The sequence below is a fragment of the Sphaerodactylus townsendi genome, linkage group LG03, assembly GCF_021028975.2.
Source record: "Sphaerodactylus townsendi isolate TG3544 linkage group LG03, MPM_Stown_v2.3, whole genome shotgun sequence".
Lineage (NCBI taxonomy): Eukaryota > Metazoa > Chordata > Lepidosauria > Squamata > Sphaerodactylidae > Sphaerodactylus > Sphaerodactylus townsendi.
Genome location: NC_059427.1, coordinates 24,911,073 through 24,938,900, shown reverse-complemented (window position 1 = coordinate 24,938,900; position 27,828 = coordinate 24,911,073). Strand labels below are relative to the sequence as shown.

At 44.3% G+C, this 27,828-nt stretch overlaps 1 protein-coding gene across 1 annotated transcript in view; it reads left to right on the top strand.

Annotated features, from left to right (window-relative positions):
- Positions 1 to 27,828, top strand: part of CFAP20DC (CFAP20 domain containing) — a 195,279-nt gene that overhangs the window by 104,030 nt on the left and 63,421 nt on the right. Inside the window, exons 11-12 of the mRNA XM_048487317.1 lie at positions 10,817 to 11,215; positions 24,258 to 24,461. Coding sequence (XP_048343274.1) covers positions 10,817 to 11,215; positions 24,258 to 24,461 — 603 coding nt within the window. The remainder of the gene's footprint in view (positions 1 to 10,816; positions 11,216 to 24,257; positions 24,462 to 27,828) is intronic.

Sequence of the window (27,828 nt, the reverse complement as noted above, 5' to 3'; positions counted from 1 at the left end):
AGATGAGTGACATCTAGAGTAATGCGTCTTCCTTTTTGCATAAGAACATGCCTGCTGGGTCAGACCAATGGTTCATCTGGCCCAGCATCCTGGACTCTGTAACGCTGGAGCCAATGGCTGATGTCTGGGCTGTGACAATTCATATAGAAATATTCAAGTAAGAGTAACTTGTTATTTAGCTAAACAGTCACCTTGGAAGCAAGTTCCATCTACTCCTGCTTTGAAAGTGTGTGCATCTGTACAGCATTATTGCTATCTTGGCCTCTTCAAACAGGGAGTGAATGTACCCAGGATTTGCTCATGCCAATACAAATGGTACAAAGGATTGTGGCTAACATGGGCTGCTGCGTGGCATACTTAATACAGTTGCCAAATGTCTCAGTACTAATTTTGTGAGTGAGTGCTTCCAAAAACGTATTGTTGCCTGTTGAAGCTTATCCCCTCTTAGGAAGCACCTCCCTTGAATGGCCACCCCCTTTTCAGGCCTTCTAGTTGCCTATTTAAAAGGTTGCAAGTCTTATTCAGTACCAAAGAATGAAAGTTATTAACACCACAGGAGTCTTTTGAAAAGAATGGGTTGAGCAGAAGCTTGGAATACATTGTCCACAGCTCTGCACATATAAAAGATTTTACCCCTTTTGTGATTTACTTCTTTCGTGTGTGTTTTTTAGCTTGTCAATTGGCACAGCCCTGTTTTAGACCTTTAACGAGGGGCCTAATTTCACCTAATTCATGCCTGCTATTTTGGGCTTGAATAATATTTTACATATGAAATGGAACAGCACAGAAAACGTGTGGAGTACATGATTTGTTTTCTTGTCATGGATGTTGTCCAAAAAGATAACAGTTTTCAAAAGAAGCCAGTCAGGCTAAACTTTCATCCCTTAAAAATAACATGGATAGCACCTGCATGAATGTGATTAGAGGTTTTTATTCTGTTACAATTCGAAAAAAAATATTGAGCTCTAAAATGATTGAGTAACAACCACTAACTTTACTGAAAACATTTGCTGCTGCTGTAATTATAAAAATTCTGCAAATTGTCGCATCAATAAACAGTTGCATCAGGTTGCTATAGTAACCACTAAGTGCCTCTGCCTTTATTATAATTCCAAGCTCTTTCCCTTTTAATTACGAAAGCAATTTCTTATCATTTAAATCTCTTTCCATTGCCTTAGAAATGTAGTAGTTACATTACAGTCAGAAAAAATGAAACTTTTTAAAAAATATTGCCCCGTTTCCATGAGGAAATTGCACTGTGGTTCCTAAATATAACCAACAACAGTGAGAAAGCATTCGCTTGTTCATTTTTTCACCTTAGACCTCTCAGGTCTCATTATTTTTATTACAGTCCCAAGATTTCAGGGTTAAACCAATTAAAGTTGAAATAATGAACCCTGAACAATCTTGGTCATTGCTACCAGATGGCGTCTGTTTTGAAACTGTTCACCCATCAACAGTTAGTTATACTTCTGAAAAATAATCCCAGCTACTGACTGACAGTAAAATAGGGAACCCGCATTAAGGACTGCATCATAACAATGAATTTACTTGTAAAGATTTGTCGTTCTTTCCCTTTCAGCATTTAATGTCGGAAAAGTAAGTCTGAATGGATGTGCATTTACTTCAGTGATGTAACTGAAGGTCATAATGACATCATCTCAGACGATGGTTGAATGTCAACTGTCATTTTCCTGAAAAGTTGTCCCCCAGCTCAGATTGTAAGGCTCCATGTGTCGAACTTTTCACTTCTCTCCAGTCGATATTCAGCACAAACCAGTGTTTTTGTGTAAGAATGAGTTCAAAAATTATTTAGTCCAGATGCTGTGCACTAATCACTGCTATGCAAAGAATTCCACTTCTCGGGGTAGGAAGGGTGATTTTCACAGAGTACATAAATGAATTCGGTCTGAGCTTTCTCTTCTCTGGGGAAAGCTATCTAAACCAGGGTCAGAGAAGTTTAAGGTTATACAACTCAGTCTGGGGCGATTCCCAGGCATGTTCCTGGTGGGCTAGCTCATGGACTGAATAAACTCCTGTAACACCTTTGCATACCTTCCACATTCATTGTTATATGTTCCCTCCAGTGAAACAATGTGTGCATGTTCCTCCTGGTTGCCTTGTGTGCCCCTATACTACAGCATATTTCCCTGGTGTGGGAGACAAGCAAGGTCTAATTTATTGATTCAGATACCACTGTCCTTGGAGCATTTCTTGTTCCTTTCTCATTGTCATAAAGTTCCAGTCTGCCACAACAGAGACTCTTATTGGTCCTTCTATTGATTATGGGATGGTGTTTTTGTCCTCTGTTGCGTTCCTTATCCTTTGCCCAGCTTCCCTTTTCCCCAACCTCTTTTCTTTCTTTTCTTTTACAAACCCATTCTTGTTTTCATGAGCCCTCAAAGGCTGCAATTAGCACGATTAGTCTGCATTATTTGTTGTGCATTCAACTTGGTGTTTCATTTGTGTTCTGATCTGGGAGTAGAAAACTGACAGTCCTTCTTACATTGTGACAAATTTTGAGAAGCTGGAGTTGTGAAAGAGTGCTTTATGGGTTCATCAGGGAAAGTGACTTCTGTCCAGTGGAGAGAGTTACAGACCCAAGTAAGCGGTAGAAGCAAATCTGAGATTGGATGCAAAGTCTGGTGGATAATCAGTCACCCGCATGGCACACGGGGGCAAGTCAGGCAAGGAACATAATCAGCCTTTGGAGCTGACACAAGAAGACTTGGGAAACAATTATAGGAACAGTTGTAACACAGCATAAACAGTGGTAATGAGAAGAGTTAAAGACCAGCACAGTAAATAATTAGAGACAGCTATCAATACATAAGGACATCAAGTTCATAGTCTCTTGGAACCAGCTGGAAGGAGTTAGTGAAATTCAAGAATGGAAAAAAATAATTTTTGCACATTATATTCCATATCTTACAACAGGGCTCAAAACAGCCTTCCTTTTTGTTCCAAAAGCTTTCAGGTGTTAATACTAGGTTGAGAATGCTTTTCTGCCGGCGGTGGTTCCTGAAAGCAGTCACTTCTGTTCAGCATTGATTGACCCCTGAAAACAATAGGACTGCCGAGGTTTTTGTTGGCTCGGGTTGCATCCTCACAATGATCCACGTGTCCTTTCAAGCTCTAAAAATAGACATCCACAGATACCTCGACCATAGGATGGCTTGTACATTGGGGATTGTGTGCTCAAGGGCCATGGTCCAGCAGGCAGTGATACTCTCACAGGAACTACAGTTGTTCACAACATCTTCTTCTGTTCGATTTCATCCTGGATTTTGATTGGCCGCCTCCAACAGGTAGCTTTCAAGAACTGGAATTCTGTGGAACTTTCACTAGTGTTCTAAATGCTTTGCTTTTTTGGTGAATGTAAAGCCACCAGTGTTCAGTGTTCTTTAACCTGTCCATCACAGGATCACTTAATTGTACACTCAGCATCACCCGCATTTCCCCCCCTCCCCATCTCAGAGAAGAAAGGACCAAACACTACTGAATATGGACAATGAATGAAATATTATGAACATTTATTGGAACAGAACTCAAAGCACAGCTGGAATAGAATGGAATCATATCATTCCACAAGTCTACCCTTCTTTGGTTGTCTGTGGGAGCAAGACTCAGTGTTTATCCAGTCTCTGCCCAGCATCTCTTAATGGATAAGAAAGACTATATCATATTGTTATGAAGACCAAAATGCATTGGATCTCTCTTTGACCCCTTCTCTAGATTCCCAGCTACTTCAGCTGGCCTGTATCCCAGACATTTACATATTTAATAAACAGGCAGCTACAGGTCCATCCTACTGCATCGGCAACAGATCTATCATGGTGTGGTGTATGTCACTTCTAATAGCAGTGTAATCAAACTACTTAAAACCAGCATTTGCTGATTTAGATTTCTCCATTCAGGGCCAAATGATTTCCTTTTGTTCAGATCTGAGCCCCTTCTGGTTTTAACTTGCTGTTTTCTGCAACAACTTCACACAATGCCACAGTGATCCGTGTGCCTATAATGGTAGCTCATCATTAGAGTAGCATGAATGTAAACTTCTCGTCTAGCACCAAGGACAAGTTGCTTCTGGGACCAAACAGTGTAATGGATTATTCTGTCCCATTAGTGAGTTAGGGCCTTGACCCACTTACCTTAAGCCCCGCGCTACTTGAGGAGAGTAGTGCGGGGTCCCCCGGCACTCCCCACGACAGGGGCGGCAACAGCGCAGCCGCCCCGACGCTGCCGCTGTCGCGCCCCCTCAGCGCGCGGCATCCCAGGCGCTCTTCTTAACACCACCTTTTGATGACCCCCGCGCAAAGCGTGGGGTTGTGGGGACGCCCAGGCGCGCGCCTGGGGGATCAGGGTGCGTGGGGAAACGCCCTTAGTGGCAGTGACAACCCATCTCCAATGTTTGTTTTTATTAGGACTCAGTCCTGCGGGAGATCTTGAATTGGTGACCTTAAGGACATTTGGGTGAGAAAGGGAGTGGTGATTCAGCATTGTCGCCCAACTGTGGCCAGAGGTAAAGGGAGACAACAACTCCTCTTTAAGTCAGGAAGTCAGAGAGGATTGGGTGATACAGTTTGATCTGTATAAAAACTTTAGTTGAGGCTTCGCTTGCCAGTTTTGAGCAATCAGGACAACTTTTTTTGGCTGACTTGTTCCCCATCCTCAAATTCAAAGGAGCCAGATATGGCCCTTTTGATAGTAGAGCTATTTGTTTGATACTGTCTGCATTTTCACTGCACTGCTCGGCTGTAGTTGCTGCATAAATGTAATTAAAATCTCTAGGACTTAAGCTCATGGGGCTGCCTAGTCTAGAGAGTTATCCATGCCCTCTTCTCATTCACATTGAAATGAATAAGGCCACATTCTCTTTACAAAGCAGGTTAACTCTGGCATCTCAACATTAAAGATCTGGATACAAAAGGGCTAAGTCCCATCTGCTCCAAGATAGCTACCTCTCAAGAATGATCTTTTTAAAATTACAACTCGGCAAGAGCCATCCGTTTTCTGTACTCGCAAATTATTGTCCAAATATCCATCTGCATGCTCTTTCAAGGAATGTGGTACAGCAATAGAGGAGCCGTCTCCTTGGGGAAATCAGTCTCTTCAGTGTACATATGCCATGCTACAGTTAATCAGACATATTATATTGAAGTTCTTGGCCCTGTTGCATGATTGAGTAGTTGGGGGGGGGAAAATTGAAACACCAAAGTTATGTAGAAATTGAAATATGCGTTACTGTGCAGCGCGAAGATGTAGGGTAGAGGTCGGTTTCAATGTGGTGTTAAAATATTTTTAGCAATCTGCCAATGTATATTGGTCTAATTATATTAGTATTAATTCACAACATACCATTTGAAGCTGTGCAGTAAGTCAAAGTTGTGTGTCGACGGATAATACGGATGTGGAACTGAATGAAATAATTACTGAGAGGAATGAAGAAACGCTATTTTCCATGATGAATGCGTCATGGAAGGTCACGTAGAGAGGGACAGAGTCAGAGGTTTTTAAATTCTAGTATGGAAAGATGGAGGGGGGTGTGTGTTTGAAATGAACTTTTTAAATCAATAAAATACTAAATTTCTAAGCTTTCCCTCCTCAGTAATATGTATTCTTCTCTGTCCTCTGATATAATGTTAAGATCTATGTGGCATTTTAAAGGCCAGATAATACAACTGGTACATTCTCAGCATGCACTGAGGTTTCTCCCCTTGCCAGTTGTGGAAATCCCTCACACTCAGTGGTGGGATTCAAATAATTTAACAACTGGTTGTTTACGAGCACCATTTTAACAACCGGTTCTGCCGAAGTGGTGCGAACCGGCTGAATCCCACCACTGCTCACACTACGTATGTGCCAGAGTCTGAGAATTATTAGGTTATTTATTTATTAATCTAAATAAATGAGTGCCCTTTTTGTTCACCGCAACATTGATGATTACAACTGTTTAGTAGTTCTGTTAAATGTTTTTACTATTTTGAAAATATTGCCTTTAACAAGTAACTCAGGACTGCACACTTTTCCATTGTTTTCAAGGAAGGGGGTTAAGAACATAAGAACATAAGAACTAGCCTGCTGGATCAGACCAGAGTCCATCTAGTCCAGCATTCTGCTACTCGCAGTGGCCCACCAGGTGCCTTTGGGAGCTCACATGCAGGATGTGAAAGCAATGGCCTGCTGCTGCTGCTGCTGCTCCTGAGCACCTGGTCTGCTAAGGCATTTGCAATCTGAGATCAAGGAGGATCAAGATTGGTAGCCATAAATTAACTTCTCCTCCATAAATCTGTCCAAGCCCTTTTTAAAGCTATCCAGGTTAGTGGCCATCACCACCTCCTGTGGCAGCATATTCCAAACACCAATCACACGTTGCGTGAAGAAGTGTTTCCTTTTATTAGTCCTAATTCTTCCCCCCAGCATTTTCAATGAATGCCCCCTGGTTCTAGTATTGTGAGAAGAGAGAAAAATTTCTCTCTGTCAACATTTTCTACCCCATGCATAATTCTATAGACTTCAATCATATCCCCCCTTAGCCGCCTCCTCTCCAAACTAAAGAGTCCCAAACGCTGCAGCCTCTCCTCATAAGGAAGGTGCTCCAATCCCTCAATCATCCTCGTTGCCCTTCTCTGCACTTTTTCTATCTCTTCGATATCCTTTTTGAGATGTGGCGACCAGAACTGAACACAGTACTCCAAGTGCGGTCGCACCACTGCTTTATATAAGGGCATGACAATCCTTGCAGTTTTATTATCAACTCCTTTCCTAATGATTCCCAGCATAGAGTTTGCCTTTTTCACAGCTGCCATGCATTGAGTTGACATTCCCATGGAACTATCAACTAAGACGCCCAAATCCCTTTCCTGGTCTGTGACTGATAGCACTGACCCCTGTAGCGTGTATGTGAAGTTTGGATTTTTTGCCCCTATGTGCATCACTTTACATTTAGCTACATTGAACTGCATTGCCATTTCTTAGCCCACTCACCTAATTTATCAAGGTCCACTTGGAGCTCTTCCATGAAATCCTTTGTGGTTCTTACCACCCTACATAATTTGGTATCATCTGCAAACTTAGCCACCACACTACCCACCCCTACTTCCAGGTCATTTATGAATAAGTTAAAGAGCACTGGTCCCAAAACGGATCCTTCGGGGACACCACTCCTTACATCTCTCCATTGTGAGAACTTCCCATTTATACCCACCCTTTGTTTCCTGTTCCTCAACCAGTTTTTAATCCATAGGAGGACTTCCCCTCTTATTCCTTCATTGCTCAGTTTTCTCAACAGTCTCTGGTGAGGAACTTTGTCAAAAGCCTTTTGGAAATCCAAGTAGACAATGTCCACTGGTTCCCCCTTATCCACATGTCTGTTTACACCCTCAAAGAACTCTAGTAAGTAAATGTTAACTCTAAACATTTGCTAAAGTTCTGCATCATCCCCCAGGCCCCTTCCGCACACGCAAAATAATGCGTTTTCAAACCACTTTCACAACTGTTTGCAAGTGGATTTTGCTATTCCGCACAGCTTCAAAGAGCACTGAAAGCAGTTTGAAAGTGCATTATTGAAATAGTGAGGTGGCTGCTTTAAATGGCAGTTTGGGGCTATTCAAGGATGACAAATGCTAAGAATTTGTGTGAGAGATTCTGTTTGCATTTTCTGCTTTAGCTCCCAAAATGATTGGAACCAGTCCTGTTCTTACGATTTTATAATTTCCTGAAAGTTTATCTTTACTCATGCAGTGATGAAAATGAAATAAGATTGCATATGAAATATTTACTCCTTAAGCCTTGTTATATCTAGAAAGCACAGTTAGTTTTGTATCTTCAATATTAAATATAGGTAGCAAATTTTACTTATTCACCCCACCTTTGGGGACACCTGGGCAGCTAACAAGTATGTGGATAAAGGTGATCCAGTAGACTTCATATACTTGACTTGCAAAAGGCTTTTGAAAAAGCACTTTACCAAAGGCTCCTTTGTACAATGTAAGCCATCAGAATTACCTGATGCTTTATACTTGCAATGTGGAATAACTTAGTTGTCATGCTTAAATTTTTTTGACACTCCACATCAAGTGTGCATGAAGGAATGACCTAGTCCCAGCATGATCATGGCCCATTGATAGAACCAGCTGTTGGGCAAGACCATCGTTTGTAATTTAGAACTTATGGCTCTCATCCATGGCAATGCAGAACTGTCCTATAATATTAAAAGAACAAGGGAAAAAGACCAGACGAAGGCTGTTTCCGCACGGGCGGAATATAGCGTCCCAGGGACGCTAAAAACAGCGTCCCTGGGGAGGGGTTCGCATGCGGCGGCGGCCTCACAACCCCTGAGCGGCGCAAAGCCGTTGTTTCCGAGGGAGCGAGGTATTTTGGAAATAGCGGCTTCCAACCGCTCCATTTCCCCCCCCCCCTTCCTGAACGCCTACCTTGTCTCCTGGCTTCCAGCTTGTCGCAGAGGCCAGGGGACACATCCCCCTGGCCTGCGATTCCAGACCCGTCGCTCCAGGGTGCGGGGGCGTGTCCCCTGGCTTCTGCAATGAGCTGGAAGCAGGAGACAAGGTAGGTTTTCAGCGACGGCGCAGCCTGTGCGAAGGCTGCGATGCCGCACGCCGCCCTCCCGGGACCGTCCATGCGAACGCACCCCTGCACTGTTGCGGTGCGGAAAGGGCCTTAGCCAGTAAATAAACACTAATGTCCAGTGGTGGAATTCAAATAATTTAACAACCGGTTCCGAACTTCCGGTGGTAGGACTCAGCGGTGGGATTACAACTGGTGGTTGGACTCAGTGGTGGGATTAGCTACTAATTCTACCAAAATGGTGCGAATAGGCCGAATCCCACCACTACTAATGTCCAAACTCTGGCCTCTTCCTTAATTGTGCTTGTCCCAAGATGTAAGGTCACATATGAGACACATATGGACTGGATCCTCTACATTGTGTCAACGCTTGAGAAAAAAAATCCAAGCTGCACCAGGTAGCAACAGTGATGATGTAACTTTCCTCTAACAAAATATGTGACTAAGTCTATATTACTCAGAGCTTTGGAAACAGGAGTTACTCACAGACCTTTTGACTGTGCTGGCATAGCTGTGGTAGGCCCACTTTAAGCCTTGGTGTAACAGTGTAAAATGTGTGTGTGTCTGGCAGGGAGTCTCCAGAGCTGCTATTTTTTTCCTGTCCATGCAGAGGCCAATTATTCAACAAGCAACTTCAAAACACATCAGTTGGTTCCATGGCAGAGATCACTGTGCTAAACCATAGAGAGGCTGGAAAACTGATGGGACACAACCTTTTACTGAAAGAGTTGTGTGAAATGGAACATTTTCCAGTCACATTTTTTTTATTTGTTTATGATCAAAGGAGATCAAAAGACAACCATACAACTCAAAACGTCTCAATATATTTTCCAGCTGTAATGTTTATTTTTTTTCTCCTCATGTATCTATATTTACAGCTAATCTGTTCGTAAAGTGCCATGTAAATGTACAGCAACAGAGAACTTTCAATAAATAATGTTATCACTTCCCCTTTGGTTCCCAGATGTTTGCTTTTCAGATTAAAAATAAAGATAAGTGATGCCATCCTTGCCTGGGAGTCTGAAATATCAAATTGCCTCAGGAAACGGATAAACTTCGTTGCTGCGGTGCTTTTGTTCTTGCGACTTACCTGCTAATTAATTATTAGTTCCTAATTGCCAAAAGACACTGTCCTTCTCTTTTAGAATGCTTCATATTCAGGGGAAATCTTTCATCCCAAACTCAGTGCCACTGAAATGAGTTTATGTCCCAGAATAAATGAAATTGTAAATCAGTCCTTGCTGTGACATGCGCTCCTTGATACCAGGCACATTTGATGCCCATTAACTCTGTGTCTCTTATCAGATAGGAAAATGTTCAAAATCTTTGAACGTTTGCTATCAGGCACACAAAATTTAAAGACACGTGAACCTGCATTAAGCATTTCCAAGGAGTCTGAAGAACTCACGGTGCTGGTGGGTGGGAGTCAGGGACATAGGTATAGATTTTTAGGGGGGTTGGGGGCGGGGCCACACCCCCACCCGCCCCTAGGGCATGGCCACGCCTCCCCAAGCCCCACCCCCGGCCTAGCACTTATAAAAGCAGGGTTCATAACTTTGGACCCCCTTAGCCAAACTTCACAACACATGGGTGGTATCATTAAGAGACTCTCCGGATGATACCTCCCAGGTTTGGTGAAGTTTGGCTAAGGGGGTCCAAAGTCATGAACCCTCAAAGGTGTAGCCCCCATCTTCTATTAGCTCCCATTGGAAACAATGCAGGAAGGGGGCACCCCATTTGGGAGTTCATAGCTTTGGACCCCATGGACCAAACTTAACAAAACCTGGGTGGGATCAGTAAGAGACTCTCCTGATGATACCTCCCAGGTTTGGTGAAGTTTGGTTCAGGGTGTCCAAGGTTATGGACCCTCAAAGATGTTGCCCCCATCTTCTATTAGCTCCCATTGGAAACAATGGAGGATGGGGGCACCCCCTTTGGGAGTCCATAACTTTGGACCCCCTGAACCAAACCTCACCAAACCTGGGTAGTGTCATCAGAAGAGTCCCCCAAACAATCCCTGAAAGTTTGGTGCTGCTAGCCTAAACAATGCGCCCCCTGCAGGCCAAAAACAAAAAAAACACTAAAAATGTTTTAAAAACCCACAAACGGGGGCGGAGCTTCGGGCATGAATGGGGGGTTTGAATCAGAGGAACCCCCCCTTACCTACGTCCTTGATGGGAGTTGGTCCATTAGGTAACCTTTTGTTTTGTATTCTTTCTCTAATTTGTAGGATGATAGCTACAGTGAAGGTGTGCAAGAAGCTTCAGATCTTCAGACAAGACACTTCATATCAAGGTCATCAGAACCAGTCATTACGAAAGAAATTCCACTGAAAATGACATCAGTGAGCCCCGAACATTGGAAAAATAAAGGGTATTTCATGCACAGCAGTGACAAAGACTCACCACCAAAGCCAGAAAATGTGGTGGCGATGACTGAAAAGGCAGATAATGGTCAAAGAAGTTTTTCCCCTGCTTTCTGCTTGTGCCCAAGTAGAAGCATATCTAAACCCTTCAAAGGAACATCTGATGATGCGGGTATTTCAAGCTATCCTTTAAGAACTTCCATAAGTAGAAAGTCCCTCAAAGAGATCCCAAGTGACAATTCAAATCGGGAAATGCAAAGTCACGTAAGTGTTTGGCAGGGTGTATGGAATATTAATCAAATTATCTTGTTTGAGAAACAGCAGGTTGTGTATGCCTGTATGACCACAGGATGGGTAATGGCCAATCAAACAAAGGGAAGGCTGGTCCACAGAAGATGGGATCATCAGTAGTTCAAGAACAGGTAGCTGTGTAATCTGTATGTTGTCCCAAAGGCATTGTAAATCCCATACGGCTGGGGTGGAATTAAATTTAAATTAATGAGTTGTTAAAGTTGCCGAAGTGAGTTTGAAGCTATTAAAACAAAAAATGCCAAAGGTTCAAATTACAGAGACAATATTTTTTGAAAGTATGTTTTTCAAGTGTTGTAGTTTGTCAGCCCATACTTCAAGATTTGTCAAGGGCTGATGCAAATTTAGAACGTTTGAGATAATCCAAATGGTGTTGTTTATTTATTTATTTTATATTTTCCCTTTCTAGACCACCCTCCCCCAAAGGGCTCAGGGCGGTGCACAACATAAAATTATACAAAGCACATATAGAATCAATTCACAATAAAAACATTTAAAATGCTGAATAAGCTTAGTGTGTCCGATTGTAGTTTGACATCTGTCAAAGTGAGACAATGGAAGAAGAATGTGGGCAGTGCTAATAAATAACACTTGGCAAATAAATAGGTTGAAAATTAACAGGAGGCTGTAAGAGGCTTATAGCGTCATCCTGACCAGAGTTGTAGCCTACTATGTCAGGCCTGAACCTGTCAGTTGTTGGGGGGCAGACATTACAAAGGGGGATGGTTTATTATTGCTTTGCACACTGCAGATGTCCAGTGCTCTCTCCCACCTTCCCAAGATGGCCTTGGCATCCCGGAAGACCTGATCTAATCTGGAAGGGAGTGTGAACTGTTCCCAGGCTTGTAGTGCTTTGTACTGAGAAACATGGGAGCCATTTGGCTATGGAGGGAGGGGAACTGTGTGAAATATAGGCAAAAGGTTTGAGTGGGAATCCTCAGATTCGTCTTTGCTTCATGTTGTCCTTTCGTATTGAAATAAAGACTTTAGAACAAATCTAAAGTCTTTTTTTCGGACCCAAGGTCTGACAATTAGAAGGGGATAGTTACTTAGAAGGGTATTATGGGTGAATGGTTTTTCATTCATACTTACAATCTGATTTGTGGTCTTGTGTCCAGCTTGGTATAGTGATTAAGAGTGGCAGACCCTAATCTGGAGGACCGAGTTTGATTCCCCACATGAGCAGCCGACAGTTGTGTAGTGAACTGGGTTTGTTTTCCCTGCTCACAGTTTTCTTCAAACTCTCTCAACTCTGCCTACCTCACAAAGTGTGGGGTAGGGGAAGTCAATTGCTGGTCGCTTTAAGACTCCTTACAGGAGAGAAAAGTGGGGTATAAAAACCAACTCTTCTTCTTTTCCTCCTCTTCCTGTCCTGAACTGTGTTAGTGTAACAGTAGTTCCGCCGACTAAACAGCATTTCTGTTGGCAATGCGTAGGGAAGAAAAATTTCTGCCAGTCTTCCTCTGCCCACTGCAGACTCCTGTATGACCTCCACACTATTCATGGGGTGTCCACTCATAAGAACATAAGAACATGCCAGCTGGATCAGACCAGAGTCCATCTAGTCCAGCTCTCTGCTACTCGCAGTGGCCCACCAGGTGCCTTTGGGAGCTCACATGCAGGATATGAAAGCAATGGCCTTCTGCGGCTGTTGCTCCCGATCACCTGGTCTGTTAAGGCATTTGCAATCTCAGATCAAAGAGGATCAAGATTGGTAGCCAGAGATCGACTTCTCCTCCATAAATCTCACTCACCTGCAGGAACATAATTTCAACAGGTAAAGAAGGCTGCAGAGAGAGGGGAAAAGCAGTGAAGTTTCCTTCCCCTAGTGTGACTCCATTCACTCTGCTAAGGAGCCAAGCCTCGGTCATGAAGGAGTTTTTTTCCCCCCCTTCACATTAAATAGCTTAGTAGTTTAGTTAGGATATTTGCTGGCTTCTTCAGTCCATGACTTGGTTCACTTGCCTGAGCCAATCACTTCTGTTTGCTTTGCTGTGACCTTTCGGTAATGCAGTTTGGGGCGTGGGTTGGGAATTAGTATGACCATGTATATGAGATGAGCTTCAGCAGGTTTAGACCAGACGATCTTCTGATCCAGTGCATGCTTAGGATGAATATATGAATATTAGTACAGGTTCTTACTCGTGGTGGTTTTTCTTATGTGGCCAGCAGTGCTAAATATGGTTTGTATTTATTCATTTTCGGAATGCAGTGGAACCTTGGTTTTCATTGCCCTCGGTTTTCATCGGTTTCAGTTTTCATCGATTTTTTCAGCGAAAAAATTGTCTCGGTTTTCATCGATTTGCCTCGGTTTTCATCGATTTGCAGTAAGGTACAGGGGGTTTGTGGAGAAAAATCACCCGGACAAAGCTGTTGCAGGCCGTGTCTGCAACTTGTTTAATGACAAATGTCTTGCCCCATTTCAGACAAATCTTAAAGAGGCGTCAGAAACAGACCTCTTTGGACAGCTTTCTGGTGCGACATTGGTCCACTGGCTCTGAAGCTGGTCCTAGTGTTATTGTTTGTTACTGTTTTCAGCATTAAACATTACGTTTATTCACCAAAAATGTGTTTTTGGTATGTTTTTTGGAGTACCTAGAACGGATTAATTGGATTTACATTGATTCCTATGGAAAAGCTTGCCTCGGTTTTCATCGGTTTCAGCTTTCATTGATTCTTTTCGGACGGATTACCAACAAAAACCGAGGTTCCACTGTATTCATTTTTGGAATATTATGAAGAGTGGACAACACACTCAACCGCCCATCATACTTGATGGAAAATGTCTATCAGCTTACAAGGGTGTTTTCTTTTTCACATGCTATATGATAAGGAGAGGAGAGAAAAAAGGACAGATTTTTTTTAAAAAAAAATAGTAACCTACATTCATGTCAGTCCTCCTGCTAGTTTGCCTACAATGGGCTTCATCTTGTAGCGAGCATGTACAGAGGGCGTTGTGCTGGCATGCACAGTGCATCGCTGCTCTTAAGTTTTTTTCCTTTTAATTAGCTGTACTTTTCCATTTAATGGAATTCCCATTAGAAGGGATTTCTTTGAAAACTGTGTTATGAATTTGTAGCTTCGTTCTGAATGGTGGTGACTCAGACATCCAAGCTGAAAGAGGGCAAGTTTCATTATAATCCCGCAGACACACTTTTGAAGTCTGTATAGTACCAAAGGCAGGTTCAATTTGAAGCACCGAAATGCCAGAGAAAGAAAATTGACAGGCTTTCAATGGTAGTCTCTAGGCGAAACCTTTAGATCATTAGTCTCTACACTTCAGAGAGTCGTTGCAGCCATCCAGAAAAATAACAAATGGTATGATTGAAGGCTAACAGTAAGGCAGTGTCATGTCCCAAATCCCCAGGCTATTTTGGGGTCTTTACTCATGACCATCAAAATGTCTGTTCTCCCTTGCATGATTTTTCTCTTCCCCGACCCCTGCTACGTTCTCATTAAAGCAACAGTTCATTATTTAAGAACAGATTAGTCCACCGCAAATGAGGCGACTCTCTTGAACCATACTTAACAGTTAAGATTTTTTTTTCTTTATAGTGTACATTAAAGAGTTTGCTATATGGAGAAAATGTGTACAGTCTTAGAATAGAGACTAGTTTGGGGGTAGAATAGAATAGATAATAGTCTAGGGGTAGCCATTTTGAGCTGTCATGTTGTTATGATGCTTTGGGGGCAGTTGTTGTTTTGCTGTGTGGACAGTGGTGGGATCCAAAAATTTTAGTAACAGGTTCCCATGGTGGTGGGATTTAAACTGTGGCGTAGCACCAGTGGGGCTGGGCGGGGCACAATGGGGCGTGGCCGGACATTCCAGGGGTGGAGCATTCCTGGGCGGGGCTGTGGCAAGGACGCAGCCGCTGCGCCAGTCCTTGGGTGGGAAACAAATGCATGCAGGCGCAGGCTGCCATGCATACCGGTGCACCTCCTGCTAGACTGCTTCAAGTTCTGCGCGCTATTGATGAGAGGAGGGGCGTAACTAAGGCAAACATCACATGGCAAAATCACCAATTAGTAATCCCTTCTCGGCACACACAAATAATTAGTAGCCTACTCTCAGGAACCTGTGAGAACCTGCTGGATCCCACCTCTGTGTGTGGACCATACAATTTGGTTACCTTGTGATTTCCTGATCCATCATCTCTTACGGATGGTATCCCAAAGGAATATTCTGCATTGTGATTGCCAATACTGTCCTTGATCCATCATGACCCCCTTCTCACAAGTCCCATGTGCCTGTAGAGCAACAAGGAAATTCCTAAGGTATTTAATTCACAGGACTAGTTGTGCTCAAACCTACATGCTGCATCGTGTTCCAGAACCAGAAGACAAGATGCAGTGTCAATTTCTGTACAGATTTAAATTAAAAATACTCAAGGAGAAGGTACTTGAAAAAGTCTCAAGGTTATGTTGTACTTGTAGATGTATATGAAATATTAAAGGATAGTTAAAAGGGGGATGTTACTTCACGAAAAAACATAGGTGGTGTGACTCGGCTAAGGATGGCACTGCTGATATATTTAATGTATTGTTTGTGTTGTCTTTTTGTTCCAAGGGAAAAGCAAAACCCATATAAAGTCACCTTAACAGTAAAAACGGCAGCATTAAATAGCAGCAAGAAATAAATCAAAATTTAAAAGAAAACAAAATCTGTAAAAACATCCCTCTTTTTTTTCATTTGGAGACAAGGCAAACTGCTGTTCGCAAGGCTGCTAGAACCCCTTCCTCCTACTTCTTCCTTTCTAAGAACTGCAGGTACTACCTATCACAGAGGGTTTCATTGTCAGAGGACTTTTGGAGGAGGAATTTTGAGTGAAGAAGTCCCTGCTAATTGTTCCATGTACATGACTGGTAAAATACTCAAGCAACTCTTAATGAAATTGATTTGCTAACTCTTTAGTAAACTTTGAGGACATGCACACTTGCAATGTTTTATTCATGTTTTAATAGAGTTCTCTATTATTAAGTTCAAATATTTTTAATTAAGAAAGAAGTGCATCCCTCTGGGTAATATTGCAAGCAAGAAGATAGCTGGTAATTAAACTTTTCCACACATATAACTAAATTCAAACAATTGTGAATAAATCATTTGAACCTAAGAGAATGCAAATGTCATTACGTGCATCTCTAAACTGGGGGGGAAAAATCTTTTGTAACAGGTTTTGTCAATCCAGCGCATGTTAAAGAGCTTAATAAAAATGCTTCTTATCATAAGGAGAGGATATACAAAAAGACAAGATAAGCTTTTAATTGCCAATTGAAGTGTTGCATTTAGAAAAACCTTTGGAGCCATGCAGAATTAGTTTTTACATCAAAAATCCCTTTGAAAATAAAAGTGATCTTCAATTGGAATTACACTTTTGGAGATCTCTGTATGGAAATCACTAAAGGCCTACGGTTATAAACCATCGACCACCTTGCATTTCAATGCAAGAAAGAATGGCTGAGCAGCAGGTAGTTGAGTGATATGCCCAGAATTGTTACACTCGTTCTAAGAGCCAGTCCACCCTGATTCTGAAGGCTGCGTCCGATTGCAGCTCAGAGCCCAAGGGGAATCTAGATAAAAAACATTCATCTTCTTTTCATGTATGAACACATTAGAGTTGCGGTTGCTCTTTGACTGCAGCCTGATTGCCAGCTTTCATCTGTACTGTTGACTACACCTTTCTAAAAGCAATTGCACTTTTCTAGGAGAAAGATTAAATGCAAACCGGCTGTTGTGGGTTTTCCAGACTGTGTGGCCATGGACTGGTAGTTTTTACTCCAAACATTTTCCCCACATCTTTGACAGGCATCTTCAGAGGCATGTCACCAGAGGCGTACAGAGGGAAAATGGCGCCCGCAGACAGTTCGGTCTCCAGGTGCCTGCCCCCGGCTTCCTGTGGCTCGGCTGCTGCTCTCTCCAGATCCTGGAGAGAGCAGTTGCCGGCCTCCAGCTACATGCTTTTAAAGTACGGAGGCAGCGGGCAAAGCTCAGGGGCTGGGCCCTGTCCCCAAGTCTCCCCAAGCCCTGCCCCCACCCCCACTGGGCTCCTTGCAGCTCGGTTGCTGGTCTCCCCAGAGCCTGGGGAGAGCAGTTGCCCGCCTCCAGCTACGTGCTTATAAAAGTGGAGCTCAGGGGCAAGGCCCCACTTCCAAGCCTCCCCCAAAGCGCCCCCCCCCCACTGGGTTCCCTTGCTTTGAAGTAATTTGAAGCATTTATTTATTTATTTATTCGATTTGGTAAACCGCTCTACCCCCAAAGGGCTCAGGGCGGTGCACAACAAACAACAATACAATAAACAAATCGAATAACCCCAGTTAAAATACAAAGCCTTAAAACTATAAAACTACGGCAGCAGTAGTAGCCTTCAATAAATAATTTGATTAATAATAGAAGACGTCTGGCACCCAACCCCAGTGATCAAACCCTGGGAAGGGAGGGGATTGGCAGATGGTCCAATAGATAGCCAGTGTGCAGGACAACACGAGGGGCGGGCTCAGTGGCCGGCTCCCTCAAAAGCCCGGTGGAACAGCACCGTTTTGCAGGCCCTGCGGAACTCTTCAAGGTCCCACAGGGCCCTAACTGCTGGAGGAAGGGCGTTCCACCAGGCAGGGGCCAGGGCAGTAAACGCCCTGGCCCATGTGGAGGCCAGCCGCATCATGGAGGGGCCGGGGACCACCAGTAAATTCGCCTCTGCAGAGCGGAGGGCACGACTTGGGACGTAAGGGGTGAGACGGTCTCGTAGGTATGAGGGCCCCAGGCCGTAAAGGGCCTTAAAGGTCAGAACCAGCACCTTGAAGACGATCCGGAATTCCACTGGGAGCCAATGCAGGCGGCACAACACGGGGGTGATGTGATCTCTGACTGAGACCCCCGTGAGAAGACAAGCCGCTGCATTTGATTGAGGCTGATTTACATTGGACTCTCTTTTGGGATCTCTGCTTTGGTTCGTAGAAATAGGGTTGCTCCTTGCTGCTCCCTCTATGGGGTTGCTCATTTTGCACCTTTTTGTGGGCACTGAATCTCGCCAAACAAGAATGATTGTCTCAGAAGTGATGATGCAGAAACCAGAGAAAATACGTTTTGTTATAGATTTTTACCTGCCGAAGCATTCTCAGGCAAATTTGCTGTAGGAAGCAGAAACTAGTTGTTTTAAGCTGGCAGGCAGCCCTCCCATCCGAAAATGAGAGGTTGTTCCTGGCGCTGTGACTTCTCATTTTCTAATGGGAGGGGCACCTGTAGATTATTTGGGATTGGATAACGGGTGGGGGCTAATAAACTTGACCAGTAAGAATGTAGCTAATCTCACAGGCTGAATAAATTGACTGTTGCAACTCCAAATTTTGGGAGGAATTAGTTGCTTTGACATCTGCTTCATTACGCAGAAGCGTTGAATGCACAAAATATGCAAAACGATATGATTGCGGCGAAGAACAAAATTGAACTTTAAGCGGATCAAATTCGTTGCTGTGTTTTAAGAAAAAGCAGTCTGATTTCTTTCAGATCAAGGTCATAGAACAAACATTCTGAAACCAATTCAGTATAAAGGCATGGCCTATGTGATATTTAGAAAAGTGTCCAAAAGTCTATAGCGCAGCTGAACGATCCACCAAGATGCAGATGTGTTAGAAACGACTGATTCCTCTTCTTATTCTTGCAAACCAACATTATGTTCTATTCTTGGCCACTTCAAATCACGCTAGACTCAACCTTGACCAACTTTTCTGCAGGCATTCATTTCCCCCCTTTACTGAGGATTGTATTCCCACCATTGTTTAAATTTCAATATTATGATTAAAGTCTTGAGTGCACATTGCTCTTTACGATCAAAGAGGCTCACAGTAGGAGCGAAACTTCTGAACTCTTATGGAACATGAAAATTTAATTTCTATGTTCATCTGTGCCTCCCCCCTCATTCTTTCCTCCTGCGCCTTTCACAGTCTAAAGGAACATTAATTATCAGTTGTAAACATGTATGAATCAAAGACTGCAATGGTCCAACACAAGTGTGGGATGGTGAGCTTGGTTGAGCCAAAGGCAGAACGGGGACTTGTATGGAAAGAATGTACATAATTGGCAGTCAAGTTGTGTAAATGGACTTGACTTATTTGTGCTGTCAAGTACACATCAGTAAAAAATGAGGAACTATTTATACACCCACAAAAAAACAAAAATTACATAACCAATCTCCTCAAAATTAAACGCATGTTTTTCAAGGGTACACAAAGGGAGGCTTGAATATTTTGTCTTTCTGACTGTGTGGAATATTACAGGTACTATTTCAGGTCTAGAATATTATAAGTACTACTGAAATCCGAGTCATAAAGATTATAAAAATAACCCTGGCATAAACCACAGCTCATTGATTGAGGGGTTGTTGTTCAAACAGGTGAGGGGGCAGGAAGTTTATTTTAAAAGTCTTTTTCAAGATTGAGCTGCCAGGAAATAACAATTGCCATGATGTTCTGGGTGGGGAAAAAAACCTTTGGTTAATCACCTGTGAGAGGCCCTTTTCCTCAGAGTGACAGGAAGACATCTTGTGGGTGATTCCCATCACCCAACTGGGCAGACAGGAAATACTTTCTTTCCTCTTCCTGTTTGGTGGGAACACCCCTTGGCTCCTCGGTTCAACATTCTCTGAAAGCTTCTAACTAATGCTTATCTGAACACACAACTGCTAAGAGATGTTAACTGAGAAACCATGCAAGTAACATGAAGGGCGAAATTTAGAACAAGAGTCAACAGGAAGAAGAAGATAACAGGAACAAACATTACAAGGGTGTTGTAACATCAGGAGTAACTTAGGTTGCCTAAAGGATGCTAGATGCCCCGCCCATAGGAACTGAGTCATGCTTTTCCTTTCTTGTTGTCATGGTCAGGTTGATCAGACTTGGAGGAGAATTTCTCCATGTTCTGTTCTCCATGGAACTGCTGTCTGGGCTGATGCCCTCCTCCTGTCTTGTTGTCTTGGCAAAAATGCTGCAACATATGGAAAGAGCATCGGAAACTATGGGGCCTGAAGATCGCCTATCAGAGCGGGATAAGGATTTGGGCATGGATTTGGTTTCATTGTTGCCCTCCACCAAAATCTTCTCTAGGGACTTCCCAAAGAGTTCACCCCCATGGAAGAGATAGACCGTGTAACGGTCTTGGAGTGGGAGTCCGCTGGCCAAAAAGGGGGATGGTTGAGCTATTTTAGAAGAAGGAGGAGGAGGAGGAGGAGGAGGAGGAGTTTGGATTTATATCCCCCCTTTCTCTCCTGTAGGAGACTCAAAGGGGCTTACAATCTCCTTGCCCTTCCCCCCTCACAACAAACACCCTGTGAGGTAGGTGGGGCTGAGAGAGCTCCGAGAAGCTGTGACTAGCCCAAGGTCACCCAGCTGGCGTTTGTGGGAGTGTACAGGTTAATTTTATATACATTTGCATGAATTATGCAGGAAGCCTATGATGAAGTGAACTTTGACTCACGCAAGCTTATGTCCTGGAAAGTTTTGTTGGTCTTCAAAGGGCTACTGAACACAGTTTTTTTAATACAACTTCAGACTAACATGGCTACCCAACTGAAACCGGTCCCTGAGCTTCTTTACAGAATGTAAAGTAGACATTAAGTTTCTGACATTCTGTTCTCTTTCATCAATGTTCATCTTTCATCGAGCCCTTCGGGGAAGAGGCGGCCTATAAATCTAAAATATAAATAAATAAATAAATAAATGTCTCATAACATGGTTGAAGGTTAGTTTGTTTTTAGCTTCTGTTCTGGCATGTGTTTTATTTGTGGCCTTTGTAATAAACTGGAGGGGTAACTTCCTTTTTGATATGTCAGTTTCTCTCTTTATGTGCCTTGATGTTTTTGACTAAAACGTATTGAAAGCTTAAGTAGATTTGGGAATTACTGTCAGAGAAGAAATATGGAACGGAGTGCGCTGGGCAAGCTCTCGCGAATTCTCTCCTTACATAAGCGTGTACAGAAGTGATTTCGGTCTAATGTTTCATTTTCATTAGACACCATTAACAATGGTTTAAATTAGGGTTAAATTAGATTGATAATGTTGAAGAGGTTACAGCAATGCTGGGAAATTACTTTCCTGTGCGGTAGTTTAAACATTGAAAAAATGGGTACAAGTCAGTGAAATAATAAATATGATTATGACGTTTCTGGATGACCTGATCATCTCCAAAAAAAAAAAAAAGGTATCCATATATTTTTGAACACTGAATCCTAAGTCTCTAAAGCATCGCCAAGATGGCAATTGTTTGAAGAATAATCTTTCCTTTGGGAGGGAAGCATAGGCGTAGCTGGGCCAGAGTGTGCCCAGTGCACACTATGGCTTCCCCCCCCCCCGTGCCCCCCACACACACACTTGTTTTAGAAAACCAAGCAGACTGGAGAACAGACCTGCCTGTGTTCCCTTCCAGGCTGCAAACGACCTGGTGGGAACTACATTTCCCAGGGTCTCCTGGGAAATGTAGTTCCCACCAGGTCGTTTGCATCCTGGAAGGGAACAAGTAGGCCTGTTCTCCAGCCTGCTCTGTTTGCTAAAGCAAGTGTGGGGGGTGCCACGAGGGAAGGAGGAATTTTCTGCCCCCACGTGACCCAAAGCTGTGGGCCCAGTGTGTGGCACACACATCCTGCCCCCTGGTAGCCCCGCTGCTGGAGGGAAGGCAGCATGGTATAGCCTAGTCTCATCAGATCTCGGAAGCTATGAAAGTTTTGTACTTGGGAGACTCCCAGGGAAGATTCTGCAGAGGAAGCCAATGGCAAACTACCTCGGTTCGATCATTTGCCTTGAGAACTTCACCAGATGTCACTATAAGTTGGCTGCTACTTGACAGCACATTGCACACTCAATTATTCCTCCAACGAATGCTTATAAAATCTGTGATATAACCAAACTTATTTAATTTATCAATTCTATATGTTTATGGCAGGGCAGGGCCAAGAAAAGGACTTGTTCAGGGAATGCTGGGTAGGATCCTGCCTAGATTTACACAGGTGGACGGGAGCAGTTTTCACCAGTAGCCGTCTTCCAAAGCAGCCCAAAATGCCTCTCCCCGAAATGCTGATCCTCAGGGATCAGAAGTCTCCCACAGGAGGGAATGGATCAGTGAAAGTTGCTCTCCCTTACGCCCATGGAAAACTAGTCAGGATCCAAGCTGTTACCTTGTTTTACATTGTATTGGAAGTGTCAGGGGTGTCACCTGCCCCTCCTGCCCTCAGACAAAGAGGCGTCAAGGTGCACACCTGGGCTAAGGAAATCAGTTCCGATGGGGTGGGGGTGCAAGTGCTGACCTTCTATTTACCCTTCTGTGTTCCTGTCATATGTTAATGGGCGTTTGTTCTGTACTCCGGTTGGGAGGAGTAGAGGCCGCGGGCGCAGGAGGAGACTATCGCTGTTCTGGCCTTGGGATACTTGTCTTCAAAAACAAAGCCTTTCACACCTCGTTTTCTCACATTCTATGGGAAGATGGGAGGGGGGAATCTAGGGGAGTCAAAGGGGAATAAATATGACTATTGTCCGGGAGTGGGGGTAGCCCTGACCCCCTCCCCGGTCTTGCTCCCCAGCCCGCGGCCGACGGGCAGTGCCCCAGCAACGCTGGATGCCACAGACCCAACCGGCGTCCCGCTCTCCCCTCGGCCGGCGTGACGGGCGAGGGCTCCAGCTGCGGGGAAAGACGCGTTGTTCCTTCAACAGAGGAACAAGGCGCCGAGGAGTCCCGTCGCCACAGCAGCCGGAGAAGGGGTGAACCGGGCGAGCGAGACCAGCTGAGCCCTGTTGGGCTGACTACGGGAGGAGGAAGGGAGCGCGGAGGAGGAGTTCTAGCATCCGGTCAGGGGAAGGTGGGTTGGCAACAGGAGTCCCAGCGGGGACCACGCCCCGGGCGCAGAACAACTATAAAAGCCAGAATAATTAGAACTGGCTTTCTGAAGCTGAGTTCTTGATGCCAACCCAATAAAACGACTGATCCTGTATCCAGAGCACGCTTATTGATCGTTGGTCCAAGACTAACAGGAGGGAAATAAAAGGGTAAGGGTTCCCCCACCCCTGTTTTGTATGTAAACGTACAAAGCTGCCCTACTGAATGAGACCAGTGGTCCACATAGTGCAGTATTCTTTTCTGTCAATGCAATCCTGAACAGTTGCATCTTTCCAAGACAATTGATATCAGAAGCTTCTAACCCTGTTTAGGATTGTACTTAGTGTTTGGATCTGATTTTCTTATGGCTCTGTCAGAGGTCTTTCCCAGTCTTGCTTCATGTACTATATACTAGGCCAGCCATTCTCAACCAGGGTTCCGTGGTACCCTGAGGTGCCGTGAGCATGTCCCAGGGGTACCGCGGCAACACTACCACCACCACCCCTCCTTTTTGTGGTGTCTCCCACCGGCGCCAACAAGGACATGGAGCTGGCCCATGGGGCAGGGCCTGCCACAAGGTCAGCAGCCACCACCACCCCCAGTGCTACCCTTCACCCTGGAAGGGGAAGGTGGGGGGTGTGGCAGGCAGGGGCAATGGGAGGGGAAGGTGGAGGGTGGCGGCAGGGGTACCGTGAGATATGAAGAGCGAGGTCAAGGGTACCCTGACCTCGAAAAGGTTGGGAAACACTGTACTAGGCCATGGGTACTCCATGTGGTAGCACTCTTTTCCAATAAGGGACATAATTCTGAGAGTGAGTTTGAATGTCTCTTCTTCTTTTGTACAGAATATTGGAAGTTTACTGAAGGGATTTTAAAAAAATGACAGAACACAGAGCAAATTAACCAAGTGCCCATTATAGAAGCTACCATACATTCCGCTTCTGTTCTGAAAATGTATAGAAGTAACTCCTATCCATGGTTGAAGCAGGAGAGTGTATTTATTCCCCTTGCCCTGTAAGAAACATGAGGGCTCGTTTTCTACATTAGTCTTCTTATGTATCGCTCTGGGGATCTGTTGCAGTCGTACATTTCCTTACTATCCCATCTTGTTCCAGTCCCATGTTTTCATTTCAATATTATTCATAGGAATACAACTGGAGGAACTACCAGCCGGACAGCCTGAGTGCTTCTGAACTGCAGATGTTGGCAAGTATGAAGAGGCAACAGAACGAAGAGCTGGAAAATAGCGGACCTTCACACGGGCTGAGCGCATCTCAAATTGACAATTGCAATATCAGCATCAGCGCCAGCAGCGACGACACAACAACTTGGAACTCGTGTCTCCCAGCGGTAAGCTGGCATGTAACTTGCATGTTGTTGAAATAGTTTCCCAGTGGAATTCCGAGATGTCCCAACCCTCATTTAAAGTGGGGTGCTGTGTGGTTTCCGGGCTGTGTGGCCCGTGTTCTAGCAGCATTCTCTCCTGGCGTTTCGCCTGCATCTGTGGCTGGCGTCTTCAGAGGATCTGATCCAGATGCAGGCGAAACGTCAGGAGAGAATGCTGCTAGAACACGGGCCACACAGCCCGGAAACCACACAGCACCCCAGTGGTTCCGGCCGTGAAAGCCTTCGGCGATACCTCATTTAAAGTTTTGCATAGTCTGCCATATTTTTAATCTCAATGTTTATACACACTACAGGGCCAGAGAGGTGCAAATACTAACTTTGCTACAACGTTTTGTTTGTAGTTGGTGTCCATTCAGGACTCCCCTTGCAAATAATTTCCAAACGTGGTCAGTCCCAGATGGGTCAGGTGGTCCAGCCCATAATGAATACAGTTTCAAACAGGGGCATTTTGGGGCATCAGGAGGACTCCGAGCGTGCTTGACGACTCTCCTGCGGGGAATATAATCCAGTCATGCAGTTCGGGATTCCTTCTCGTCACCATTCATTTCTAACTGCCGAAAAGGTTGCTAAGTTCACGCATTGCCACTCACACAATCAATCAGTCAATAAATAAATAAATAAATAAAATTAGAAATCCCAGCAGGTTGTATTCTGCTTGTGTTCGCTGACATAGTAGTATGATGGTCACGTGGTAATAAAAAAGTTTAAAAGCAACCACACCCATCATTTACTGAAATATGTGGACCCCGCTTTTCCCCCCCACTCTCCTTTGATTTAATCGAGTCTGAAGAAGATGGGACGGTACTGATGCTTGACTTGGTGAATCTGCGAGGAGAGGGAGTTCTGTAATTGGGCAGCCATGGACTATGCCTCCCTCTGTATACTGACTGAGTGAAAGGCATTCATAGCTGGTTGTCTTATGGCCAAATCTGGGGGTGGGGGTGGGGGGGGATCGCCATCGGGAGGTGAAGTGACCCAATGCTGGCAGAAAGGCTCTCCCTGGGGCACTTAGCCTGCAGAGCGGTACATCCAGAGGTGGGATCCAGCAGGTTCTCACAGGTTCCCGAGAGTAGGTTACTAATTATTTGTGTGTGCCGAGAGGGGGTTACTAATTGGTGATTTTGCCACGTGATTTTGGCCTTAGTTACGCCCCTCCTCTCAGCAGTAGCACACAGAACTTGAAGCAGTCTAGCAGGAGGTGCACCGGCATGCGTGGCAGCCTGCGCCTACATGCATTGGTTTCCCGCCCAAGGACCGGCGCAGCGGCTGCGTCCTTGCCACAGCCCCACCCAGGAATGCCCCACCCCCAGAATGCCTGGTCACTCCCCCGTCGTGCCCCGCCCCACCCCATTGGCGCTACGCCACAGTTTGAATCCCACCACCATGGGAACCTGTTACTAAAATTTTTGGATCCCACCACTGGGTACATCTGCTGGCCAGTGGCCACTGAAGCCCACTAAGATGCCTGGACCCAGTACAGACCATTGCGTCAACACTCCTGCACCCTTGCCGGCATAGTAGGTGCATTTGGGAGGCATGGCTGGGGTTCATCCAACCTCAGTCATCTTCTGCCTCACCATTGCCTGTGGATATGCAGCGGCCCCGGGCCATGGATTTATGCCACCCTTTTGAGTGGCATGAGTTCATTGAGTACAATGGAGGGCTTTTTGGCTGTGGGGAGGGGATTTTTTTTTATTTTGCCTCCCCGCACTGCTGATAGCCCTTTGGAGGTGGTGGCATAGTGGCGCCAACCCCAGTCACCAAGTGCTCTGGATTGGGATGCCCAAGGCCTTCCTTGCTGGCTCACACAAAGATTGTGATGGTGCAGACAGTAGGAGGTGCACTTTAACGTAGGTTTGGCAATATATATCCTAGATAACGTGCAAAGCCATTTTTGTAATGACACTGAGTTAAACCCTAGTTAAATGTATGGGACTAATCCAAACATGTGTTCTTGTCAGTGCGTATTTATTGCAGTATCTGTTACCCCTCCATACATGCATGCACCTTGTCACCTTAGCATCTCCACATTAGATTTTAATTGCTTGCTTTGTTTTATTCCATTAGTAATCTTTCTAACTTGTGTTGAGTCCTGTTTAGGAGAAAAGAGAGCTAAAGTGTCTTCAATCAATCAATAAAAAGTAGTCTTTTAGGAAAATGGGCATCACATCTCTACATTACATTGACCAGAAAAACATGGTTCTGCAATGTGGAGCTCTGATAAACATGAACTAATAAAATTGATGAACTTGTACAATAATTAATGTGCTGATTGTGTTTTACAGTCTTTCTTGTATCTTTTTTTTCATTCCTCTCCTCATGAAAACAGGTGTAAGATCAAGGTGGTCTTCAAATAGATAATTCCCTTGTGAAAGCACATTGCAAAAATTAATTCAGTCTTGAAGCTGTATATCCCGCATTATACTGTGTTTTACATTCCCCTTTCCCCAAAAGACTGGAGCAGTAGAAAAAAGTTTGTGGTTCATATGTGTAGCATACAGTGATGTCCGGGCTGAGGGTTGATATCTCGGTGTTCAAGACCGATACTACATCAGAACACATCTTTCTTGTGCCCCCTTGCAAACAAGGGCAATTCATACATCAAATGCAAAATGTCATCCTGACCTCCAAAGCAACTTTAATTCTTATTTCTTATTCTGCAAGGGAATGTTGCGTTGGTTGCATTATATTTTTTGCATTTTCCTTCCTGCTTTGAAAATGGGTAATGAGGTTCAAGTTCATATCTGAATTTCAAATGTACAAGCAATTCCATGAACGTGTATATCAAATTTCCTACATTCCAATATTTTCCTGAAAGAAAAAGCATCTTCAGTGCTATGTGGAGAAGTGGAATGCCTCACTGCATGTCCACCAATACCAGCTGGGGAGGGGAAACAGAGTGTGGGCCACAGAGATGATTGGGGAGGAGTGTTATGAGCATGAGCAGTATCCATCCACTGAGTCCAATGGGCTCTTTGAAATGTAAAAAGGTCAAGTCAAGCAACTTAGGCTCCTTCCGCACATGCAGAATAACGCACTTTCAAACTGCTTTCAATGCTCTTTGAAGCTGTGCGGAATAGCAAAATCCACTTGCAAACAGTTGTGAAAGTGGTTTGAAAACGCATTATTCTGCATGTGCGGAAAGGGCCTTAGGCTCATTCCGCACATGCAGAATAAATCACTTTCAAACTGCTTTCAGTGCTCTTTGAAGCTGTGCGGAATGGCAAAATCCACTTGCAAACAGTTGTGAAAGTGGTTTGAAAATGCATTATTTTGTGTGTACAGAAGGGGCCACATTTTTGAGAAGGGG